Source organism: Rana temporaria, chromosome 5, assembly GCF_905171775.1.
Source record: "Rana temporaria chromosome 5, aRanTem1.1, whole genome shotgun sequence".
NCBI lineage: Eukaryota > Metazoa > Chordata > Amphibia > Anura > Ranidae > Rana > Rana temporaria.
In genome coordinates, this window is record NC_053493.1 from 387,057,572 (window position 1) to 387,080,322 (window position 22,751).

The following is a 22,751-nucleotide window of genomic DNA, read 5'->3' on the forward strand; positions in this document are numbered from 1 at the left end:
TTTTTTTTTCAATTTTTTTCCTTTTTTCATTGCCCTGGACAATGATGAGACATGCATGGCTGTTTGTAGTCTCCACCAGAATCCCACTTGATAGGGTAACAGCGCAGGAGCATAATTGGGAGACAGTTACTGATCCACGTCTTCTGGGGTCCCTCGGCGGTTGTCTCTGGTCCTCACTGCAAGAAATCCACACATTCATGCGAGAGAGCTCGCATGGTGTGGAGTCCTTGCGGGCGCGCTCCCGTGATACAGCCAACGGCCATAGCCACTGACTGCATCACTTGTCCCGCCCCCTGGCGCACTGCGTCATTGGTTGTGATTGACAGCAGCGCGAGCCAATGGCTGCGCTGCTTCAATCGACCAATGAATGAGCCGTGAAGCCAGCCAAAATGACAGCGCGTTCACGGCGCGGGACTTTCGAGGGGTCAAGTAGGCTGGCGAGGCCAGTATTGTCGAAGTTTTTTCACCTTAATGCATAAAACTTTTACCTTTACAACCCCTTTGAGTTTCCATTGACTCCTATGGTGAAACTCGCTTTGTTATGACAGCAAGTGGCAATATTCCTAGGTATTCTTTTAATAAAAGCTACCTATTTCAAAAAGATTGAAAACCTCAGACTGGCAACATACTTCCCAGGAACGTCGTCCACTTGTTGGAGGGGATGGGGGCAAATAGGGAACTTAATGCATATGCTCTGGCACTGTCCAAACACTAAATGCCTCTGGAACCAGGTATTCCGACTTATTTCCTCCCTGACTGGGACTACTCATCGCCCCTGACCCCGCCCTAGCGATCCTACATTTAAATATTGAACAATTCCCACACAACGTTAGACCGGTGGTAACCCACATACTTTTAGAAACTCGTTCACTGATCCGGAAACATTGGAAGTCCAACAAAGCTATAAATATTTCTGATGTAAAAATAGCGGTGCATAGGAATTACACATTTGAACGTTTGCTAGCTATTAATGCTTTAAATTGTAAAAAGTTTGACGATTGTTGGTCAATCTGGCCCAAAAACATTTAATCTAGTAACTGATAATTATATATGCTGTAATGCTGTATATCGGATGCTGTGTATATCACCTTATGTTATGTTCTTTGTATAAACTTAAAATGTTTCAATAAATACTATTGACATAAAAAAAAAATGATTAAAAACAACTTTTGCAGTGACATAAAAGTGGTTCTAAAGGTGGAATTTTATTTTTATTTTTTTACCCTAATGTATTCTATGCATTAAAGTGGTCCTAAAGCCTTAAGGTTTTTTACCTTAACGCATTCTATGCATTAAGGTGAAAGCCCTTCTGTACTGCAGCTCCACCCCCGACCTCCACTTTTTCTTTCCTGAGACTGATCCGATCCAGCGAGGTGCACGACAGCAACGGCTCCCAACGCTGTCTCAATCCCCATTGGGCAGCTTGATGGCTTTTTGGCTTCCGCTGCTGTCAATCAAATGCTGTGACATGGGAAGCAGGGTCGGGGGCAAAGTCCCACTGTATGTGTCAATGGACACAGAAGGGGCACTCTAGAGCAAGCTTACATAGATACCCGCTAGAGGGGAGGGGCCTGGAGCTCTGGCAGAGGATTGGGGCAGGTTGGTATAGACATGTGTTTTTTGATTTAAAAAAATAAGTTTTAGAGCCACTTTAAGGTATAAACCTTCTGGGTGCAGCCAGAGGCGGCTCTAGGCTTTGTAAAGGCAAAACTTGACATGGGGCCCCACTCACACCCATGATGGGGAAAAATTCAAGGACAAGAGCCTCTTCCCCACAACCCTGACCAGTGGCTTATTGGAATCTGGGAGCCCCCTTTAACAAGGCGGCCCCCAGATCCTGCTCTTTAATAACTATGGGGCACCTGGTGAACCCGCCCCCTTGTGACATCATTGACTAAGGGCATGCTGGGTCATTGACGTCACAAGGGGTGGTGTCACTGATATTCACTGGTTGTTAGGGACGCTGGTGGCCCCGCCCCTGAGTCTGGGCTCTTAGCGCTGCCTGAGCACAGAAGCATTAAGGTCCCCTGTTCCTCAAAACTGGGGTAATGCATTGGGTAAGTTAGGCGGCCGCGAGGCCCCTGTGAGTTCGAGGCCTTAGGCGACCGCCTAATTAAAGAGCCTCCTCTGGGTGCAGCTCCCTTATACTTGCCTCGTGCATCAGAGCAGCGGGTCTCTCTCTTCTCATTGGCTCACACAGCAGCGGCTCCCAATGCTGTCAATTAAAGAAAGTGAGCCAATAAAGAGAGAGCAGGGGGTGGGGCCGAGCCACGTTCTGTGTGTGAATGTGGCACGGGAGCGAGCCAGCTCGAGTGCCCCATAGCAAGAGGCTTGCTTTTGGGGGCACTCAGCAGGGGGGAGGAGCCAGGACCACCAGTGGGGGAACAAAAAAAAAGAGGCTAAGGGCTGCTCTGTGCAGAAACATTGCACAAGGCATCCACCACAGCTATTGCCTGTATTTCTTGACCCTCCCTCTTAGTTTGTAAACTCTAATGAGCAAGAATCTCTGATTCCTCCTGTATTAAACTAAATTGTACTGTCTGCCCTTATGTTGTAAAGCACTACATAAACTATCTGCGCTACATAAATGCTGTATAATAATAATAATAATAATAATACACAATGCATCGTGTGTGTGTGTGTGTGTGTGTAACAACTATGTATTTATGTTCTAGTTCTAGCAGATTCCCCTTGGATCAGCACTTCTGGGTCCTGTAAAGGCAGATGTTTTGAACTACAAGAGGCCGATGCCCCTGCATGCCGCTGTGACAACCTGTGTAAGAGTTACAACAGCTGTTGCCAAGACTTTGATCAGCATTGCCTTAAGACAGGTATGTGGCAACGTTGTCTCATTAGTGCAATCATATAAAATGCCGGCTACTTTGTGTTTAGAAGACTTTGTAAAAGACTCCTGAAAATATGACCTTTACACCTTGTATTGTCATATGAAAATGGGAAGGTGATTTATTGGTTCCTGAATGATGGTAGTTGATGCTTTGTGTTGGGTTTCTATACAAATCAATACATGCAATGTTTTATTGCCCAGAATGCATTCATGTTTTTGGTTACACATTACCAGATGCACCAATTTAAAAATAAATTATTTTGTTTCCTCTTGGGTTGGGGATCTTTATATTCCTGGCGCTGTCTATTCTCTATGCTTTACGGTGTATGTAGAGGAAGTCTTGGAAACGGCAAACAGCCTCAGGTTGTTTTGGATTTGTAGATCCTTGTTTGGCTGTAGATTCTGCAAGCCCAGGCTAGGTATCGCTCTTCTGCACTGAACAGTGGTGGAAACCTAACCTTGGAGGTAGGATAGCCATGGAAAGGAAAGAATTGTCTTTTTGGTCAGTAGAGGTACAGAACAACCTTGCTTCGTCCATTGATTTCCTCTTCTCTCCCCCCTTTTCCTGCATTTTCCATTTCCTCATCCTATCCTTCTCTGTTTGTTTTTTTTTCTCTTTTCCCCTTTTTTAATTCTCGCTTTTTTTGCCCTTTCTGCTTTGCTCTTTCGCAGTATTGGATTGGACATGGCTCCTACCAGATGATTCTCTGGCCAACCCAGATTCTAAGTCGGCCTCTGCACCAGGTTTGACACAAGTAATATGTAGAACATTATTTTATTGCCTTCTTTTTCCAGACATGCTTTTTATATTGTGTTTGCATGAGTGTAAAATGACTTTATTTTTATTTTTATTTTTTTGGTGGGTACATTTTGGATTATGCCAAGCTAACATTGTACATTACTTCCTGCTCAACAAAGAAAATTTCCAAGGAATCATTACTGCAATTATGGCCAAATATGAGTCGCTTGTTTCTGGTGAAGTCAAAAGCTGTTTTTTTTCTAGGTTATGAAGATTTGTTTTTTAATTTTCTAAATGGGTACCTTTTTAACCACTTGAGACCCGCGCAGTGGACGAAAGACGTCCCTGGACGTCGTTTTATTTGCATTCCCCGCGCCCGCCCCGATGCGTGTGCCTGGCAGCCGCGATGTCCGCCAGGTACCCGCGATCGGCAGTGACAGCAGGGACGTGGAGCTCTGTGTGTAATGTCCCCGGATTTCATTTTAAAAATCTGGTCACCTTACGGTAAATAAAACGGGAACAATTAGTATTGACACTGTTCTTTAACAGTTATGGTATTGTTTGAATGGCAAAGTCTAGTGACGGTTGTTTTAATCTCCCCAAACTGGGGCTGAAAGCCTTCAAGCTCAAAGCTGCTTGAAACTAGTTGAATGATTTGCAAATGCTTTGTGAAAGCTTGATGTAAGTTTATCTATCTATCTATCTATCTATCTATCTATCTATCTATCTATCTATCTATCTATCTATCAGACCCATATGTAGGATCTTAAATTATTACTCCTGTTGTGCTAAGCAGTAGTTTCCTTCTTCCTGAACTAAGAGGTTTTGCATTCTGTATTTATATATATATATATATATACATACACATGATCAGCTCCAGCTCTAAGAAAAAAAAAAAAGTCTGGCAAAAGCAATCAGGCGAGCAGCAAATGACATTACGGGAATGTTCTGTACTCCTGAATTGTGCTAAGCTCCCCCAACTACCATGACTACCAAGATGAGCCATTTACATTTTTGACAGTATTAGGGCTTGCTCGCTTGGACGGCCAAAACTAGGTGGTTCAACTGCAGTTTTTCATGTCCCCTCCAAACACCCAGCTAAAATTCCACCATTGCAATCAGACAGGGACCATGGTCGCAATAGTTAGATTCGGGTGCAATTTAAAAGTTTGACAGATGGCACTTGTGAGCGGTACTTTCATCAATGCATGGGGCTAGGTGAGGACTACGGCCATGTTAAAAATCAAACCTTAAGGCAAATCCCCTGACCTCTGACAAAATGCTATCCCATGTCACTACACGCTGTAACTTGTTGTATTAGAAACCTGCTGAGCATGCGTCTGCTCCACCAGTCAAGCATACTTCGGACATCATTGACCCTTTTACTTCCAATACTTCATGACCAGGCCATAGAGTTTGCCCTCTCTCTCATGGGGTCTCCCCCGGGAGCCCCACCTATTACTTGGCAGATGTTCCAAATAATGGGGTCCGCCTGATTTTGGCCAGATGGACCAAGTGAATGTACCTCAGTCACCGTCTGGAGCCCAACGCCCCGGAGAATCAGGATCAAGGTCCTTCTCCTTTTGGTGTACACTCTGTTCATGTTTTGTGTCTCAGTTTGTGTGTGCACTTTTTTTTGCATCGGGTGGAGTTTTTGGAGTGCGTTTACACACCACGGGCTTAAAAAGAAAATATCTCTGCAATGCGGGTTTGCTTCCTGTTGCTATTGTATACTGACCGCTGGGGAGGGAGGCAAATATTGACCCACCCCCTCACTAACAGAGGACCTGTTGCTTTACCAGGTACAATGGCTAATGGCTGGTTGCTATGTGTTTTGAACTTGTACTCGGTTACTCTTAGTTACTACACTCTTCTTCTCCTTGTCTTGCTGAGTTAACCCATTGTAGTGGTGTTACTTCATACCCCTTTATGCTTTACAGACCCTAGTTCTTTTAGGTATGCCAGAATCAACATGCACCCCTTTGAATAACTTCAGACCACACTCAGAATGGTTAGGCTTCGTTCACATATGTGCGGCCATGGATTCAACAAGGCAGTCCTCTGCAGCTGTGTTCATCGGTTCAGGGGCAACTTAGGTGTGGATTTTTACCTGAAACCGCACTTGAACTGGGCTGAAAAATGCACAGGACTCTTTAGAACCGCATTGCGGCTGCCCTGCACTTGTGTGAACTGGCAGCCTTGGGAAGGCATCAAAACGCATCAGATTCACATATGTGAACGGAGGCTAAATGTAACTATACTGAACAAGTTGTAGCATAACAGTTCATTATGAGCAACGTTATTGTCCCTAGTCTATATACTGCAATGTGGCTGCCCAGGCACACCTCCCATGTGGTGAGAGTCCATCTTAGTATTCTTAATGGCTTGAATGTCTCTAAAGGTCCTGGTGTCCTCAACAGACTACAAGGAGCAGCAGTCCCAGTAAATCCAGTACATCCAAACGTGAGCAGGACCAGAACCAACCAAATCGGCTACCAAAGGCTCTTAGACCTTAGTCTTATCCCTTTTTTATAGCACATGTGGGCATGTGACCAAAAAGCCCAGGAACTGAGCTTACAACAGTTAACCCTTTCCCTGACCTAGGCCAGCCACTAACTCGCTAGAACCAGGGCTGTGGAGTCGGTAGATAAATACTCCGACTCCTCAGTTTTATGTACTTCCGACTCCGACTCTCTGACTCCTCTGTATTAATATGCAAATGTATTTTATACATTCCTTGAGGGAAAGAAACGCAACCTACCACAGGACTACTGGCTGGGAAGCCAACAGTCTACTGTATTGCACAGTTTAAGCAAAAGACAAACGCAATGAAAACAATCAAGTGGCTGGATAGTAGCGGCAGGCATAAACATCAGGAACAGGATCTTTACCAGTTCAAAAATACAAACCACATTATTTGGTTGTTTTAGAACAAAAACAAAGCTTATCTATAATGAACCAAAAACAAAATCTGTAAAACCTAGAAATGGTTTATATTAATCTTGAAATGTAGCAAATGCAAATCAATTCAATGTAGAGTTCTAAGGAAGAGAATTGCCTCTGCCAGATCCTCTTTCATAGAGGCTCTTAAAGGGGTGGTTCACCCTAAAAACTACTTTTTTTTTATTACACTGCCCCCCCACATTACAATACGATTAAGGCTATTATTTTTTTTTTTATGCTGTACATACCTTTGTACAGCATATTCACCCGTGGCATCCGGGTTGCGAGTCCCGCGGGAGTGGGCGTTCCTAACATGTCTGTGATTGACGTTTTTACCAAAAACGAGCTCCCCCCGTCGCGTAAGCCGCTTCACGGTTGGCGAAAGGAGCCGAACGGCGAGTCGGCGCTATACTGCGCATGCGCATCGCCGTTCGGCTCCTTTCGCTAATCGTGACGCGGCTTACGCGACGGGGGGAGCTCGTTTTTGGTAAAAACGTCAATCACAGACATGTTAGGAACGCCCACTCCCGCGGGACTCGGAAGCCGGAAGCCACGGGTGAATATGCTGTACAAAGGTATGTACAGCATCAAAAAAATAATAAGAGCCTTAATCATATTGTAATGTGGGGGGCCAGTGTAATAAGAAAAAGTAGTTTTTAGGGTGAACCACCCCTTTAAGTCAGACTTTATTATTTTTAGGGCTGAAAATAATCTTTCGACACTGACTTGGGTGGGTGGCATTGCAGTAACTATTCTGGCCACATCACTAACGATCTCCGGATAAACAAGGATGGCTTCTTCAACAGTAAGTTTTGATGAGCGATCATACTTTTCAACTTCTTTTAGTGCTTTATAAAACTCCTGTTGGAATTTTTTTATTTGGACACTTACTGGTTCTCTAACATGCGTTCCCTGTAAAAGCAGAACACAACACTATGGAAAGTATAAGTATTGCAGCTCCTAATTGTGCGTTGCGTGCCATATAGTGAAGCACATGAAAAGCATGCTTCTTCACGGTCACTTAACGTGTTCGTTTTGCGGTTACGTGAGGCACTGCATGCATTGGTCTTTATTCTTGCAGTAGAGAAGTCATTAATTATAACTTTTTGTGAATTGGGACATTTAAACTTGCTTTTTTTTTTAAATTCCAATCTAAATTTAGTAGGAGTCGGAGTCGGTGCATTGTTTGCCGACTCCGACTCCAGGTACCCAAAATTTCCCCCGACTCCGACTCCGACTCCACAGCCCTGGCTAGAACCAACACATTTTAACCTGCCTACACACACTGCCTGTCAAATGCGCTCAATGGTGAGCCAAATGGTTGGCTTATGGTGCAGTGTTTTAATCCTCCCTAGAATAAAAAAAGCAGATGTTCAGGAGGTGGAAAGATTGCCTCTTGAAATGCCTGGCAGCCACTGCTCTACTGCCCATTTGAAAGAGCCCTTGGAAAATCATAGCTGGCTGTAGATTAAAATGGGTTATTTTTAATCACATTTCAAAATGGGTTATTCCACAATTTTACTTTTGGCACAGTATCAACCAATGGCCGTTGTCTTAAAATATAGGTATAGGTAGGCAGCATAAAGGTAGAGAAATGAGCTTCAGGAGGGAATTGATTTTCTTTGGTAAATTTTTAAAAAGGCTGGTCGGCCCAACTGTATTACATGATATTTCATTCAGTAGTTTTATACAATCTCTTCCAAAAGCCATCGGATTTCATGAAAATAACATTGCACAAAGGTGTTGGGACAGAAAGGAGTTAATTTATGCCAGGTATAAGTGTGGTTTTGACATTCTGAATGTGGGAGTTGGTTGAATATAATCTGGTCTAGTTTGCCACTCTCTCTAATTAAAGAAACCACTTAATAAATACACGTTAGTCTCAATGAATGTCACTTTTTATGACGTCTTAACAGGGAACAGGGCACGATGCTAACATGTTCTAAATCAAACAGTATTCGTTTTGTTGGGGCATGTGTAAATGGCTAATAGGACATAAGGGGAACTGTTAGGACAGACCTTGCTAAACTTACTTGCGGCTTAGCCACTTATGCTTTCTGTAGTCATGCTTTCTGCAGCACAATTTGGTTTTTATACTCTTTTTACCTTATTCCCTGTGTTCTTTGCCCATTAGCTGTATGTAGTTATGAAATGAGGTGTACGCCGACACAGTCCTCAAATCTAATTTGGATATTTCTGCATTTCATAGGCCCATTCTGTACATTTTTGTGATTTGCTATTAAAATGTTTGGAGCTTTGGATAGAGTAGGTAATGCTTCCAGGTCAAATCCAGTCGCAAAACCTTATTTTAAAGCTTAATTTTATATACCGTATTTATCGGCGTATACCGCACACTTTTTTGCCCTAAAATTCAGGGCAAAATCGTGGGTGCGCGATATACGCCGATACCCGCGCCGAGTTTGAACTACTGCGCCGGCATATGCCGGGCGCAGTACACTCGTGTATAGTCGGGCAGGCTCGGCTCCTCTCGCAGTCATGTCCTGGACGTACAGGACGCACAGGACCTGACCGCGAGAGGAGCCGAGCCTGCCCGACTATACACGAGTGTACTGCGCTCGGTATATGCCGGCGCAGTAGTTCAAACTCAGCGGGGAGGACACTGCAGAAGGACGCCGGACCCGACGAGGAGGACACCACCGAAGCCGCAGACGGACGCCGGACCCAACTAGGCCGCCGACGGACGCCTCGCAAGACACCAAAACTGTAAGTACTAAAAGTTTTTTTTTTACAGGAATGCGGGTCCACTTTAGGGGTGCGCTCTATACGCCGGAGCGCGCAATACCCCGATAAATACGATAATTAAAATAACAATAATTATATATGTAGCACTACCCCCGTAGGAGCTGCTGGTAATTTTTGAGCCTTGCACGTTGCCTCGTTCCTCGTCGTCTAGGGGTTGAGAGTCGGAAAAAAGTTCAATGTCCACAAGTTATAATTCCTTTTCTCTTGCTTTTTATTTTCAAACAACTTGTGGAAGTCGAGGGGTGAAGGATCAGGGGAAGGTTCAGGCGCACAAAGCAGATCACTGGGGAATTGCTAAACTTCAAAATCACACTCGCCACTTTCTCTTAAGTGGGTATTGCTCACCCGGATAGGCCCCTCTCACCTGGCCCAGGAGCCGGGATGATGCACGGACAAGAATAATCTCAGTCTCTGCCACAGACTGGTTGCAAGTTCAGATGAGGGATTCCGGAATCCTCTGCCACAGGATTTGATACCCGGAGATCCAGCCTTGCGGTTCTAGAGCCTTTAAGCCAACCCGGCACACTGTAAGGTATTGTAGGCTATGGTGCATCCTTCAATTATTTACCAGGCCTCTCCCAAAGTACCAGCTTTCCGCTCGGTCCTTTCCGGGAACAGGTCCTCCCCTGGCTTCCTCCCATTAAGTGGCTTCTTCCCGCAGGATAGACGGCACAGGATCACCTCCATGGCGTAGGCTCCAGTCAGGGTAACTGGGCCTACTAGGCCGAAATGCAGCCTCGGGCCAGCATGGTCCCAAGGCTAAAAAGTCACACGATTCACACCTCGCGCCAGGAGGGACACAAGTATCCTTCCCCAGCGGGGAGACCGCTCCCACTGGGCTGTTCTAGAGGAAAGACACCCAATACACCATGACCTGCCTTAGTTCCAACAGTGGCCTGTGGTGGTACCGCTACCTACAGGCAAACGAAGGGAAATCCTTCCCGGTACAGCCATAGCCGGAACAGAGGCTGATTTAATCCCAATTAACAAAGTCTGAGCTAAACTACCAGCTCAGACACCCTCTAAATTTGACATAGCACCTGGTCATTGGGAGCAGGGCGCTACATATACTTGCCTGCCCTGTGAAATGGTTTTGCACAGAGCAGCCCTGATCCTCTTCTGGGGTCTTCATGGCGCTACAGGCTCCTCCTCTTCAGCAAGTCACTCCATGGAAAGCGGCTTTTCATGGGGGCACCGGTGCATGTTCACTCCTGAGCCACCCTGTCTGCGTCTATTGACATAGAGTGGGCAGCTTGGCCCTGCATGCCCAGTCGCTTGGCACAGCATTGTGCATGTGATTGACAGCAATGGGAGCCATTGGCCCAGGGAGGAGGGAGACTGTGGTGAGAGCCGCTGCTCTTGTGTACATCGCTGGATCGAATCAGGCTTAGGTAAGTATTAGGAAGGCTGGGGGGGGGGGGATTATCCAGCACAGAAGTTGTTTTTTTTTTTTTTTTTTTTACCTTAATGCATAGAATGCATTTAAGGTGAAAAAACCTTAAAGGAGTTAAAAAAAAAAAAAAACTTCTGCCTTTACATCTTCATTCATTCTATGCATGAAGATAAAAAAAATCCTTCTGTCTGTGTGCAGCAGCCACCCCACTTCCCCCTAATACTTAGCGGAGTTTCATCTCTGTCCAGCGATGTCCACGGATCCCTTAGCCATGCGAGATTCTCCATCCAGCAGTGGCGCCATTTGGATCCCGCGGCTGTCAATCAAGTCAGTTAGCCAATCGGGAGAGAGAGGGGATGGGCCGAAAGGCAGCTCCGTGTCTGAATTGTCACAGGGAGCTGTGACTTGGCTGGGGTGCCCCATAGCAAGCTACTTACTGTGGGGGCACTCAACAGGAGGGAAGGGCCAGGAGAGCCGAAGAGTGACCGACAAAGAGGAGGATCGAGGCTGCACTCTGCAAAACCACTGCACAGAGCAGGTAAGTATGACATGTTTCTAAAGTCTTACTTTTCTTTAAAAAACAAAACAAACGATCACTTTTAAGGCTTTACAACCACTTTTAATTATATTCCTCAATAACCATAGAGGGTAGCAATTCACTTTGAGTAAACCAACCACCTTTTAAAAAAAACGAAATATTACCATATAAATGTAGCAGTGACATCATAACCTAATAACCTGAGCAGAGCTGTGGGTGGGATCCAGCAGGCTATAACAATTGCTAGCTGCCTACAGATAACTACAGCAGAGGGGTGGAGAAAAAGAGACAGCAGTGATTGGTCCATATTGCAAGAAGCTCTTGCATAGAGAAAGTGTTTTTTCTGTTGGGGAGATTTTCCTTCACCTGTCCTGGAGACACAGCAGGAAGTAGCTAGTGAATATCCCCTTTTTCACAATTGCAATCCAGACAAGTGTCCCTATTTCAAGATTACCCTCAACTCATCTTCCTGAGAATTAAAAAAATATTGGATTTCCCATCACTTTCTGAACAGGTTGGCTAGATATGATTATTTGATGTCTATTTGACTATATTATAAGGCTTATGCATAAATCCTTAATATTTTGTGCTGTGCAGAAGTTTAGCCTCATTACAAAATAAGGCACAGAGCGACATTTTATTAAGTAAACCTGCATTCATTGCCTGTCATTTGAGAGATTTTTTTTTGTGCATTTGTGATCCATACACCTGCAGTCCTGGGCAGACAACAAAACTGACTTTGAAAGGTCTGTACTGAAGTTGATCTATTAATTTACTTCATTATAACCAGCAGTGATTATTGTATTCTGACGGGGGCAAAATCTGCTGTCTGAATACAATAATGCAGCAGGAGCGATTATTTTTTTTTTTTTTTTTCCCCCATCAACATCATTTACCATTGTTGCACCTTCTGTCATAGGTAGGTGCTAGAGTGGGGATTTCTGGTGTTGGCTGCCAGTGCAGGTAAACTTAGGCAGGCCTATGCTGCATGCTAGGCCTGCTTGTTTTTGATCTGGGGGCAGGGAGTGGTTCTAGTAGAAGTAGGTGTGACCACCTGTGCTTCAGTACTTGGGTGCCTCCCCTGCTTCCAGGGAGAATGTTCTGAAAGAGGGGCAGGGCTGAGGACTGGAGTGACAGGGAGCTTGTGAGGAGCCCTGACCAATCCCCAACTGGAATTGGCAGGGGGCAGGCCTCCCATATAAGCTCAGGTCCATCCCACTGGAGGGAAGTTGTTGGCTGGGAGACGTGGAGAATGGAGTGCTAAATAGCAGCAGGAGGCAATTCCCATCTGGGGGGGGGGGGAGCGTGCCTCGGAGGAGGATCCCAGGAGAGCTGGGAGGGAGCCTCATCCTTACACGTTCACGGAGGAGGTGTCCTGGAACAGAAGGGCTGGAGAAGCTATAGGAACGCATGTCCAGTTATGTTCTTCATTATGGACTCAGGGCAGGAGAAGGTCGGTTAGTGTGACACAGTGGATTTATGGAAGAGGCATGCCAGGGAGCTGGGTGCGAGGCCAGAGGAGAGGTGCTGGGGTTTGTGTCAAATCGATGTGGCCTGCGGGCACAGGATTTGCAAGTCGGGCTAGCTGGGATCAGTAGTCCACCAACTATTACAAGCTGCTAAACGACTACGCGGCCAGGGAGGAGTACTGCGGATCCCTGGCCTATTACCAAGTGAGCAAATACTGCCAGCATCTGGGATTATTCAGAGTGATTCCTTTTGTAAAGTGAAGATGATGGGACAGGAAGACTAATAGTTTACAGTGGAAGTTTTGTGCAGGAGGAGAGAAGTCCTGGGAGTAACAGTCTGCAGGAGTTGATGTAGAGGAGGAACAAAAGTCTGCATGAGTTATGCTGGGGAAGTGACTGTATATGTTAGAGACCATCAGTTCTTCAAGGCTCAATCTACTCTACCAATTCTTTAAATATGATGGCAAAGTAATGGGCATCCCATATTCTTTTTCCCCCCAATGAACAAAAACAAAACAATGCAAATGACTGTTCATTGTCTCCGAGAGTGATATATGGAGGAGGGTGATATGGTGGATGATAGTAACTAGTAGCAACCATCCGCTACACCATGGTAAAAATAAAAAAATAACCAAACAAAAATACTCCAATAAAAAAAAAAAAAGTCCTGCATGCTCACCCTTCCAATTGGCAGACAGCACCTGTATTATCGGTTTCTAATAATAAAAAAAAAAAGGTCTTGGATGTGTGCATTTGTATTTATGTGGAAGCTGAACAAGGTGCATCCTGTATTGTGCAATCATGGTTCAAGCAAGCCTACCTAAAAGATGTCTATTTTTGTGATGGATTCTTGGTGCAATCGTAGTCCTGGAGCTTATCAACCGCTACCTTATTGCTGATTAGCAAGGACCTGATCTTGCAACCCTCTGATCATTTAAACCAGTGGTGGGTAGCTTAAAGTGGAGGTTCACTCGGAAATGAAAATTTTTAACATTAGATTCATGCTCATTTTGTCAAGGGGAATCGGGTAGTATTTTTAAAATCAAAGCCGTACTTACCGTTTTAGAGATACATCTTCGCTGCCGCTTCCGGGTATGGGCTGCGGGACTGGGCGTTCCTATTTGATTGACAGTCTTCCGACAGTCGCATCTATCGCGTCACGATTTTCCGAAAGTAGCCGAACGTCGGTGCGCAGGCGCCGTATAGAGCCGCGCCGACGCTCGGCTTCGTTCGGCTACTCGTGATACGATAGATGCGACCGTCGGAAGCCTATCGGAAGACTGTCAATCAAATAGGAACGCCCAGTCCCGAAGACCATACCCGGCAGCGAAGATGTATCTCTAAAACGGTAAGTACGGCTTCGATTTTAAAAATACTACCCGATTTCCCCTTGACAAAATTAGCATGAATCTAATGTTAAATTTTTTTTTTTTTTTAGGGTGAACTCCCGCTTTAAGCTGGCCACACACCAGTAGACTTTTGTTTTGAAATTTTTGTTTTCAGAACACTTGATTTTCTAATGGGTAGTGGGGTTAAATTGACAGACATTTTTAACCCTAGTGATGAAAACATTCATAGAAGTAGGATGGAAATTTATTCTTTTGGGATCCCATTCAAATAGCGGGTCTGGATGAAATTTTAAGGGCTTTCAAATTAAATTTGTTGACTCAATGGTGGCAAGAATGTTCTAAAGAACAATTGTTCAGACTTTCCAGTTTGAATGAAAATCCAACCTTGTATGGCCAGCTTTGCTTGCTCTAGAAGGCTTCAAATGCGGCCCCAGACATCGCCAAAGGGCTGCACATAATCAGTGAATTTAATGCTATGGACACACTACAAAAGAATAGTCAAAGACTGCAGGTATACAACCGGAAATGTCAAAGACTATAAATCTGGTACGGGAGACGTTTATGAATGGGAACATTCTTTAGGAGATAGTCATAGACTGGAGACCTGTTACGCAAGACTGCTACAAATCTGTTTCCATATTTGTGGTCTATACCAGCGGTCATCAACCCTGTCCTGCAGGGCCCACTAACAGGCCAGGTTTTATGTATTACCTTGGGGAGATGCAGTCTAGAATACTGCAATCACTGAGGAGCAAATTATATCAGCCGTGATGTATTTCAGTTATCTTGCAAACCTGGCCTGTTAGTGGGCCCTGCAGGACAAGGTTGATGACCACTGGTCTATACAGCCCCCTTAAAAATGTTTCTCACATTTGATAATTTTCTTACCTTGGCTCCTTTTAAAAAATCAGAGGGATAAAAATATTAAAGGGATGGACAGTACCGTAAAGTTAGACTGTGTTGAAAACAAACCATTTAACCACTTCAGCCCCGGAAGGATTTGCCCCTTCCTGACTAGGGATGAGCCGAACACCCCCCCCCCCCCCCCGTTCGGTTCACACCAGAACCTTCGAACGGACCGAACATTCGCGCGAACATTGACGTCTATGGGACCCGAACGTTCAAATGTGCTCATTTTAATACCTAATATGCAAGTTATTGTTGTAAAACGTCTTTGAGAACCTGGGTCTTGCCCCAGGGAACATGTATCTCCTGAAAAAACAGACGTTTTTAAAACTTTTTGTCCATTGATACATGTTCCCTCGGGCAAGACCCGGGTTCACAGGCATACTATAGACACCCAGCAGGTACAATATTTAAAGGAATTTTTCATTTTTTTATTTTTTTTATTTAAGCATCATTAAAATCACTGCTCCTGAATCTTTAGGTGCAAGCTACAGAGCACACGGCCAGTACACACCAAGTAGCTTTAGGTGCAAACTACAGAGGACACAGGCAATAAACCACGTAAGAATACTACAGCTTGCACAATCACCTGCCTGTCAGTAAATTAGGAAGAACTGATCTAGCTAAACGATACAGTGTATAAATATATGTACAACACCTGGGATGTATATATATCCTCTACACACTGTAACATTAACTGACTAGCCTGCCTGCTCTATCTACCTGCAAAAAAATACACTCTTTGTCTCTCTCTGTCCTCTCTTAACCACAGCAACACACTACACAAGGCCGACCTGCAGGCAGCCTTTTATAGTGTGGGGCGTGTACTAAACCCCCTGAGCCATAATTGGCCAAAGCCACCCTGGCTATGGCCAATTATAGCTCTCTGTTTTTTGCAAGCTATGATTGGCCAAGCATGCGGGTCATAGTGCATGCTTGGCCAATCATCAGCCAGCGATGCCGCAGTGAATTATGGTCTGTGAAACGTAACTCGAATTTGGCGCAAACAACCCGTTTTGTTTGTATTTCGACGAACGATCGAACATACGATGTTCGAGTCGAAAACATGAGTTCGACTCGAATACGAAGCTCATCCCTATTCCTGACCAGGCCATTTTTGCGATACGGCACTGCGTCGTTTTAACTGACAATTGCATGGTGGTGCGACGCTGTACCCAAACAAAATTAATGTCCTTTTTTTTATTTTTCACAAATGGAGCTTTCTTTTGGTGGTATTTCATCATCTCTGCAGTTTTATTTTTTTTTGCGCTCTAAACAAAATATAATATCCAAAACAATTAATAAAAAAACAAATTTCTTTATCAATTTAGGCCGATATGTATTCTTCTACATTTTCTTGGTTTAAAAAAAATCGCAATAAGCGTATATTGATTGGTTTGCGCAAAAGTTATAGCGTCTACAAAATTAGGGGATAGATTTAAGGCATTATTATTATTATTATTATTATTATTATTATTATTATTATTATTATTACTACTAATAATAATGTAGCACTACCCCCGGAGGAGCTGCTGGTTTGTTTTGGGTGGCACATTTACCTTGTGGCTCTTCCGAATTCCTAGGGGTGAATGGTGCATATAGCAGATGTAAAGGAATGTCCGCTACAAGTGTCTTTTGCTGTGCTCTTTATTACCCAGCCGGGTAAAAACAATAAAACTTGTGGTGAGGAAAGAGTTGAAAGAAGGAAGGTGAATGGCAAATTCAGGCATAACAATAGGGAAACAGTCCTGCTCCCAAATGTAAAAACTTCTCTGCGCCACTCCTGCTTGAGTGGGTATAGCGTAGCTGGACAGGCCTCTCTCACTGACCTGGCAGCCGGAGTATCGCTCGAACCTTTTTAGGAAAAGTCTCTGCCACAGACCCTCCTTAGAATGAACATCAGAGAGACACCTCTGCCACAGGCCCTCCCTGATTGCAGTTACGGAGGCAATCCTCCTTAGGTGAATTACGCCTGGATCTCCTTCTTAACGTCGCCCAGGTACCGACTGACAGGTGATCAATCCTTCAGTGTCCGGCTACCCCGATCCCCAGTGGTTTATTGAAATCCATTTGGACCGCCAGCCTCTCATTGGCGCTCCTCAGATGGACTCCCCACCGAACAGCTATACCGCTTGGGATCCTCAGAGGTGGGAACCCAGTCAATCACTGGGTCCCCGTCGCTGCTCAAATGCTCCGGACCAAAATGGTCCCGGAACCAGGAACACCGTGTGGCACGCACGCCCTGGCCAGGTAGGCCATAATGCTGGGGCGCCGTGATGTGGTCACCCTAAAGGTGGGTGCCACACTGGACGAAGAAGACCCAGAACCAATGGCGTCTGCCCCATAAATACCCTCCCCCAGCATGCACAGCGAGGCTCAAACCTCCTGATTGCCTGCCGCGGAAGAGCACCCAAACCTTGACTCCACTGCTGCCATCTCCTGCACTGGGGCTGGAAGAACACCCCAGCACAACAGAATGAGCCCACAGCCAAGCTGAGACAGAGACCCTGTTTTGAACATAACAATTTGGATCAGAGTCTAACTACACTCTGAACCCCACTGTAAATTTAAATTGCACCGGTACTTTGAAGTAACCAGGCGCTAAAATAAAATCATTTTTTACTAGTAATGGCAGTGATCTACGTTTTTTATCGGTACTGCAACATTGCGACGGACAGATCGGACACTTTTGAAACTTTTTTGGGACCAGTGACATTTATACAGCGATCAGTTCTAAAAATAGCCAATGGTTGCTGTATAAATGTCACTGGCAGGGAAGGGGTTAACTGTGTTCCCTAGGTGTGTTCTAACTGTGAGGAGGAATGTGGCTGACTAGAGGAGAAGACGGATCATTGTCCCTACTTGGTATGAACACACAATCTGTCTCCTCTCCCCTGAGAGAACCGGGATTTGTGTGTTTACACACACAGATCCCAGTTCTCGCTCTGTCATGGGCGATCGCGGGTGCCTGTCGGTCATCGCGTCCACCAGGCATGTGCATCGGCTCTGGATATACGCTGCGGGCACACACGCGCCTGCTAGGGTGTCTTAAAGAGCCGACGTACAGCTACGACGGCTCGCCCAGGGGAGCCACCCTGCCGCAGTATAACTGCCGCCGCTGGTCGGCAGGGGTTAAAGTGATGATAAATGTAAAATAAAAGCAACGTCTATACTTGCTCTGTGCATTGGTTATGCACAGAGCAGCCACAATCCTCCTCCCCTGCCAGCGTTCCTGGCTCGTCCTCTTCATCAGTGCCCCCCGCGGAAAGCAGCGTGCTCCCGAGTCCTGCTGCTTTGTCCATTGACACTCTGCCACACTCCAATGTCACAGCTTTTCAATTCGCTATCAATTTGTCCAATGAGGAGAGCGACAGCAGCTCGTGCACATCTCTACAACACAGAGCTTTTTTCACATTAATGCGTAGAATGCATTAGGGTGAAAAACTTTAAGGCTTTACAACCACTTTACTAGAAGTCAGCCCAAAGAATATTTTTCCTTCGCTGACCTCAATAAACCCCTTGGTTAGAAAAAACCCACTGCTTATGCAGGGTTTCTTAAAGCGGAAGTTCACCCGAAAAACTATTTTTAACATTAGATTGAGACTCATTTTGTCAAGGGGAATCAGGTGTTTTTTTTTTTAAATCGAAGCAGTACTTACCGTTTTAGAGATCGATGTTCTCTGCGGCCTCTTCGGGACTGGGCGTTCCTATTTGATTGACAGGCTTCCGACGGTCGCATATATCGCGTCACGAGTAGCCGAAAGAAGCCGAACGTCGGTGCGGCTCTATACGGCGCCTGCGCACCAACGTTCGGCTACTTTCGGAAAATCGTGATGCGCTGTATGCGACCGTCGGAAGCCTGTCAATCAAATTAGGAACGCCCAGTCCCGCAGCCCATACCTGGAAGTGGCGGAGAAGATCTATCTCTAAAACGGTAAGTATTGCTTCGATTTTAAAAAAAAACACCCGATTCCCCTTGACAAAATGAGCCTCAATCTAATGTTAAAAATTGAGTTTTTGGGTGAACCTCCACTTTAAGGGATGCACAATAAGAGTTAAAGGGTCACGTGTGTGCCCTGGGCCACATTTTGGGCACCAGGGCTGTAAACACACTGCAGGATTTTTCAGAGTACAGACATAATAATAAAATACAAAACACTCCTGCGCACTCAAAGTATAACCACCATTAACGCAAAAAAAACGTGGCTGCAGCACAAAGTTTCTAACTTTAAAACTTTTAAAATATACCTCCACCCTTTTGTGCGCGGCACGTGTGATGGTATTTTTTCCAGACAGAATAACCCTTCAAGCTGTAATGTGAGGTCATCTGTTGTATTTTTTTCAGGGTAATCATAATGTGAGGCCCTCTCTGACATTTTTGTTCATCACAGGTAAGCCCTGAATCATTCCTATATTTATTTCAGGTCGAGGATGGAGCTGCAAGGAGAGGTGTGTGGAGGCCCGAAATGAGGACAGTTCATGCCAGTGCTCTGATGATTGTCTGGCTAAAGGAGACTGCTGTACGGACTATCAAATAACATGCAAAGGTTAGGAGCTGTCTTCTGTCACCGCGACTCACTTTGTCTTCTGAAGAAATACTAAATGATAAGATCTCTTTTTTTTGCTGTGGATTCGTAACCAAGTTTATCTAATATTCACTGTTTCACATGGCTTATTTCTATGTGATGACGTGCAGTGATTTTCTTGTGCTAGGTTTGACCCTAAGTTTTTTTAGCATTTTTTCTTGGGTTCCTTCAGTAACAGGGGCTTTTCCTTAAAGTGGATGTAAACCCCCCATACACACAGTGAAGTGAACAGCCTCATATCATACGCAGAGATTAACCAAATCTCCCTACATAGGTTTTACATCTATATCTGCTGTCTTCACATTTATATATTGTTTAAAAAGTTCAGATCGTGTTAGATTTTCTCTTCCTGTTATAAAAAAGAGTGTGATGTCTGGGCATACAGCCTAGATGGCTAAAATTGCTGATTGGAGGAAAGGCACACACCCCCTTTCTTCATGGGAAGAGACTCTCAGAGGTGTTATGTAACAGGGCCAGCTCCCTGCTTAATCTATTTATAGCAACCTTCCCTGACATAAATGTGAGGCTGCTTTTATCTATTCTGTCCGAGAATTTGTCAGGAGTTATCAGGCTGATAACAGAGGAACAGTTCAGGAGAGAGCTATGGGACTTGACTATTTGAAGAGAGATAACAAAACACTGCCGATATGTGCCCAGCTCAAATTTCATGAATAGTGTTTACATCCACTTTAACCTATATTTCTGGATTCCCCTTTACACCTGCCCCAACTTGTGTGTATGCATTTGGAGCTGAACGCTGGTCTCCATGACAAATTCTGGAACCTGTGATTGCTTCTATGATCTGTTGGCAATCGTAGGGTCCTTTGCAAATGACATAATTTTCATTGACTAAAATTTTTAGTTGTAACATATATATGGTAGCTACAAAAGGACAGGGATATAGATGTTTAACAAAAACATTACATTTTTTATTAAGCTTTATCAGTGCAAACAACCCAACATACAATAAGAAAAAGTAAGTAAACAGTTATACATGTTGTTTCATTCTTAATTTTATAATACAGTGGAACCTTGGATTGCGAGTAATGCGGTTAATGAGCGTTTCGCAATCCGAGCACTGTATTTCTTAAAATCCGAACTTGATTTGCGAGTAGTGTTTCGCAAAACGAGCAGGATTCAGGCCAAAGCAGTGTGCAGTACCGCTTTTGGCCTGAGGTGGGGGGGCGCTGGAGCCGACCGGCGCCATTCGACAATGCACGGAAAGGCCCAAATTCAGTACGGCTGACTTCAGCAAACCTCGGAAAGTTTAGTGAACGGACTCTTTCCGAGGTTTGAGGAGGTCATCCGAACTGTCCTCTGTCCTTTCCGGCTGTTTCCGAGGCTCTTCAGCGTCCCCCCCCACCTCTGGCCACATGCGGTATTGCATGCCTTTTGAAGTCCATGCGGAACTAATTATTTTCGTTTCCATTGACTTCATGCAAGTACTTTGGATTACGAGCATTCTCCTGGAATGGATTATGCTCGTAATCCAAGGTTCCACTGTAGTATTTCAACTCTTGTATATTAATTAAGTAAATTTTAATTTTATACAATATACAAAACTAACCAAACCATACATACCTAATTTAGGAGGAAGAGCAAAAGGGAAAGAAAAGAGGAAAAAAAATGGAGGGGGGGTGAAGAATCAGAATGAAGAACAATAAAAGAACACCCCACCAATCCCATCTTACTTGCCATACAATATACTACGAATAGAGTGAACCAAATAATAATAATAAAAAAAAAAATAGTTTAAGGCACTGCATTATTCCATAAAATTATTTAATATATTTATTGACTTAATATATTTAAACTTGATAATGTCCCTTTTGCTTTTCTAGCTGGAACTCGTTGGGTGGATGAGGAATGTGAAGAAATGAAGCAACCAGATTGTCCAGCAGGGTAAAAAAGTTTAAGTTTTTGTAATTTATCTTATAATATATTTTAATGTGTTCTTATTATGTTGGAAACCACCATCACACTTCTACAGTATAATATATGGATGGTGATTAAATACATGCCTATATGTATTTGTTGATGGGGCTGGACAAATCCCTGGAGCCAGGTTGTTTGGAATCCTCTAGCCTTACTGTTCTCAGACTAATCTTCTGCTGTCCCAATAAACCAGCTAGATGGATGTTGGATTTTTAAAACTGCTTCTAGGTTGACCAGCTCTGAACTTCTAAGTAGATTATCAACCCTTTTACTTATAAGAGTTGACTTAAAGAGGAACACAACGCTACCATCAACTCATATACAGTCTGTACTTTCAAAAACCTCTGTAGAACTAACCCAAACTCCACTATACTTGCCAGCTCTATAGTGATGTGAGATCCCTTTCCGGTGCTTACATCTTTGCCCGGTCTTCTGCCAGGTTCAGTGTCTTTGGACATCTTAAAGACAAATCTTCTAATTTTGGTTAGAGGGGTACTTTCCTGGGGTCAACAGTTTTAAGAGGGGATTTCCCTTAATTTTGTAAGGATTTCTACTCTTTTGGTTGTGTCTTTACAATAGGAAATCTCCCCGTAGGGCACAGAATATGGATTTGCTTATATATATATATATATATATATATATATATATATATATATATATATATATATATATATATATATATATATATGACATTCAAAAAGTATTATGATGTGGGTGCTGCATTGGATCCCCTATTTACTATGTGTTTTTACTTTATAAAGAAGTGTTATAGTGATTATCCACAGGATCACTGAGCTGACTCTTTGTGACTGAATGATGAGTTGATAGATTCAGGAGTTGGTGGTGCTACCAGCCCTATGGTCAGTATAGACATTTCTGTTTGTGTTGCCCAGCGGAGATCACTGCTTTGGTATTTTACATGCATTTGAATAATAGATTAGATCTGGTTGCTTGGTCTAAACAACACAAAAAGTTCTTATTTCACGTTGGGGTTGTAGACACAAACATGATACTATGAATGAGGTCATGTTTAAGGCCTACTCTAGTCCTTTGTACTCTTGGCCTGTTGTCTTGACAGTGCTACCAGTTTAGTGGTAGAATTAGGTGTGACTGACTCGTACAGATGCCAGTCTAAGCAGGGGCTGGTCCTTGATATGGGAGGAGGGGTTTAAAGAAAATGTCTGAAAAGATCTCTAGATGGGGGGCAGTGTAAATACATTGCGCATAACTACACTTTGCTTGAGCCTTTTGAAAATTATTAACAGTTTACAATCCATTACATAAT

At 44.1% G+C, this 22,751-nt stretch overlaps 1 protein-coding gene across 10 annotated transcripts in view; it reads left to right on the plus strand.

The window, feature by feature from the left end:
* Positions 1-22,751, plus strand: part of ENPP2 (ectonucleotide pyrophosphatase/phosphodiesterase 2) — a 205,368-nt gene that overhangs the window by 75,728 nt on the left and 106,889 nt on the right. For 6 of the 10 annotated variants that reach the window (XM_040354894.1, XM_040354893.1, XM_040354895.1 and 3 more), the window contains exons 3-6: positions 2,676-2,831; positions 3,518-3,589; positions 19,370-19,492; positions 21,373-21,433. In XM_040354894.1, the coding sequence (XP_040210828.1) occupies positions 2,676-2,831; positions 3,518-3,589; positions 19,370-19,492; positions 21,373-21,433 (412 nt within the window). Of the gene's footprint in view, positions 1-2,675; positions 2,832-3,517; positions 3,601-19,369; positions 19,493-21,372; positions 21,434-22,751 lie in introns of those variants that run through there. The other 4 variants (XM_040354896.1, XM_040354900.1, XM_040354901.1 and 1 more) reach the window with 2 other exon arrangements.